Source organism: Octopus bimaculoides, chromosome 4 (assembly GCF_001194135.2).
Source record: "Octopus bimaculoides isolate UCB-OBI-ISO-001 chromosome 4, ASM119413v2, whole genome shotgun sequence".
Lineage (NCBI taxonomy): Eukaryota > Metazoa > Mollusca > Cephalopoda > Octopoda > Octopodidae > Octopus > Octopus bimaculoides.
In genome coordinates, this window is record NC_068984.1 from 571,398 (window position 1) to 574,042 (window position 2,645).

At 39.7% G+C, this 2,645-nt stretch overlaps 1 protein-coding gene across 1 annotated transcript in view; it reads right to left on the reverse strand.

Annotated features, from left to right (window-relative positions):
* LOC106874517 (cyclic nucleotide-gated cation channel alpha-3) overlaps positions 1 to 2,645 on the reverse strand; it is a 414,787-nt gene that overhangs the window by 113,095 nt on the left and 299,047 nt on the right. Inside the window, exon 3 of the mRNA XM_052966843.1 lies at positions 1,758 to 2,063. Coding sequence (XP_052822803.1) covers positions 1,758 to 2,063 — 306 coding nt within the window. The remainder of the gene's footprint in view (positions 1 to 1,757; positions 2,064 to 2,645) is intronic.

Genomic DNA, 2,645 nt, shown 5'->3' on the forward strand with positions numbered 1-2,645 from the left:
ATATAGTGGTTTGTCAAAAAAGATCCGATAGAATAAGTACCAAAATAAGTATTGATTTATTCAATTAGACCCTTCGAGGCCGTGCCCCACCATGGGCCACAGTTCAATGAAGTAAAAAATAACAGATTTTATGTCTTCTATTTTACAATTATTTTATACTTTTGATTCTGTTATAATAGCTTTTGCAATATTCAGGATTTCACAAAAATATCTCTAAAACGTGCCCCAGCGAGGCCACCACCCTGTGGCTGGAGTCAATAAAAAAGTAAACGATGATTGCTGAACAGACCTAGGATTAAAAGCATTCCATCCGTGACCTGCTAGGACAACAACAACAACAACTACTACTATCACCCCCACTACCCCACCAACAACAACATAAGTACCACTACCATCACCATCACCATCATCAACACCGCCACCACCACCCCTACCACCAACATTTTGTATCCACTCTTCAAGCTGCGTATCTATGGAGGAAGGATTTCGCTACATCCTTCACCAGGACGTCAGCTTTCGGAATTCCCTCCCTGCACATGTTTCTCCTGAAACTCACAACAAAAAGGACATCCACCGTGTCCATCGCACGGTTTCTCGAAGGGCCTTCAAAGGATACTGGTGTAAAACTCTCCCCTGTCGCTCCAAACATGACATAAAACAAAAATATAACATTTTCGAAAATAAGATGGCGACATTTTGATTAGAGATTGATTAAAGATCGATTGGAGTTAAACTTGGGTTAACAACGTTTTAATAGTCTATAATCTCTCACAACACTCCGACACCATCCTAATATCACTTAATCCAGACAAACATAACACAGTAGCCATGGCATCAGTGACGTCATTAGCCCTAACAGTCTACTGGAGCACATCGTCATTAATTCACTGAGAAAGCATTGGCCGATCGGGGGCTTTAGTAGAAGACTTTTGCCCAAAGTGTCGTGCAGTGAGACTGAACCGGAAATCACATAGTTGCAACGCGAGCTTCTTAAACACACAGTCATGGCCGCAATCACGTTTTTTTTTGTTTAAAGGTAGGGCGTGTTCAGATGGAGATTTAGCTGCGACTTCCAGCAGGTCGATTGACAACGTGGAGCTCTCCACCCTCTTTAATTTGTGGCTTTATAACCCAGAAACTACCGATATATAAGATAAGAAGAGAATGATACGATACATAATGGGATATAGGTCTGTTGAGAATATGATGAAGTCTAGAACAGGAGAAACTGGTGAGATTCTTTGTTGACAACAACAGTAAATATTCATTATCATGGTCAATAAGTTTTTTTAAAAACTTGACGTTTCGGTCGTTGATCTTCCGTCAGAGAGGGATTATAGTCTGAAACATAATACTTGCTTCTGTTGCAAACGACAAATTTATTGACATCTAAAACGTCTCTTTGATTTTGTTGAAAAAAGTTGAATAAAGCACAGATGCTTTTAATGGCATGGTAGAATCAATTTTTGAGCTTGTCCCTTTTTAAAAACAAAATAGTCAATGAAAGAAAACGTCCAGGAAATTATTTCGTATTATTGATAAGAAAGTAGCACGTATAAGTTAATGAAAGAACCAATATTCAGGAACATGTATATATAAACAGACATTTACAAAAGCAAACATGTACACATTATATATTTACATATATGCGTGTGTGTATGTTCTCTCTTTCCATTTCTTTTTACCTTCTCTCTCCCCCCCCTCTCTCTCTGTTTGTATGTATGTCTACTATGCACGTATAAATATTCCAGACTGACCTTTTTCCAATGGTGCTTTCTTGTACTTCTCCAGTCTCTTCACTGCTATAGATTCCAGTTTCACCCTAGCCGCTGGGTATTCTTTGAGAACATCCCACAAGTCTTGTTTTGACAAACAGAACAAGTCTGAATAACCCACAGACCTCACTGATGCTGTGCGTCGATTTCCAGCTGTACCCATGTTAAGAATACTTATCTCTCCGAAGTAGCTACCCGGCTTCAAAGTGGCCAGAACTGTTTTGCCATTGTCTGCCACAACTTGCAGCCGACCTCTGTTTACGATGTACATCTCTTTGCCGACCTCACCTGAAAACAAAGAACTGAATTAATATAGACAGATAACATTCAACGGAAAGGTAAGCATTACAGCGATGAAGTATGTTATGCATGTAGCAAATGATATAATTGCAAGTTCGAACAATTTAAGAATTCATAGAGATTCCAAAACTGATTTCAAATTTTGTTACAAGGCCAGCAAGTTCGGTGAAAGGGATAAATCAATTGCATCGACCCCCCAGTTCTCGATCTTTCTCTCTAATTCTAAATAAGAATATAATAACGAGTCAATCATCACTTATTTCTGACACTATCGACCCCGAAAAGATAAAAGGCGGAATTTGAACTTATTATTTAGCTCGTGAGCTAACGACTTTGCCAGTTAATGTTATTAATAAATAAATATATTAAGGCGGCGAGCTGGCAGAAACGTTAGCACGCCGGGCGAAATGCTTGGCGGTATTTCGTCTGCCGTTACGTTCTGAGTTCAAATTCTGCCGAGGCCGACTTTGCCTTTCATCCTTTCGGGGGTCGTTAAATTAAGTACCAATTGCGTACTGTGGTCCATCTAATCGACTGGCCCCGTCCCCAAACATTTCGGGCTTTGTGGCT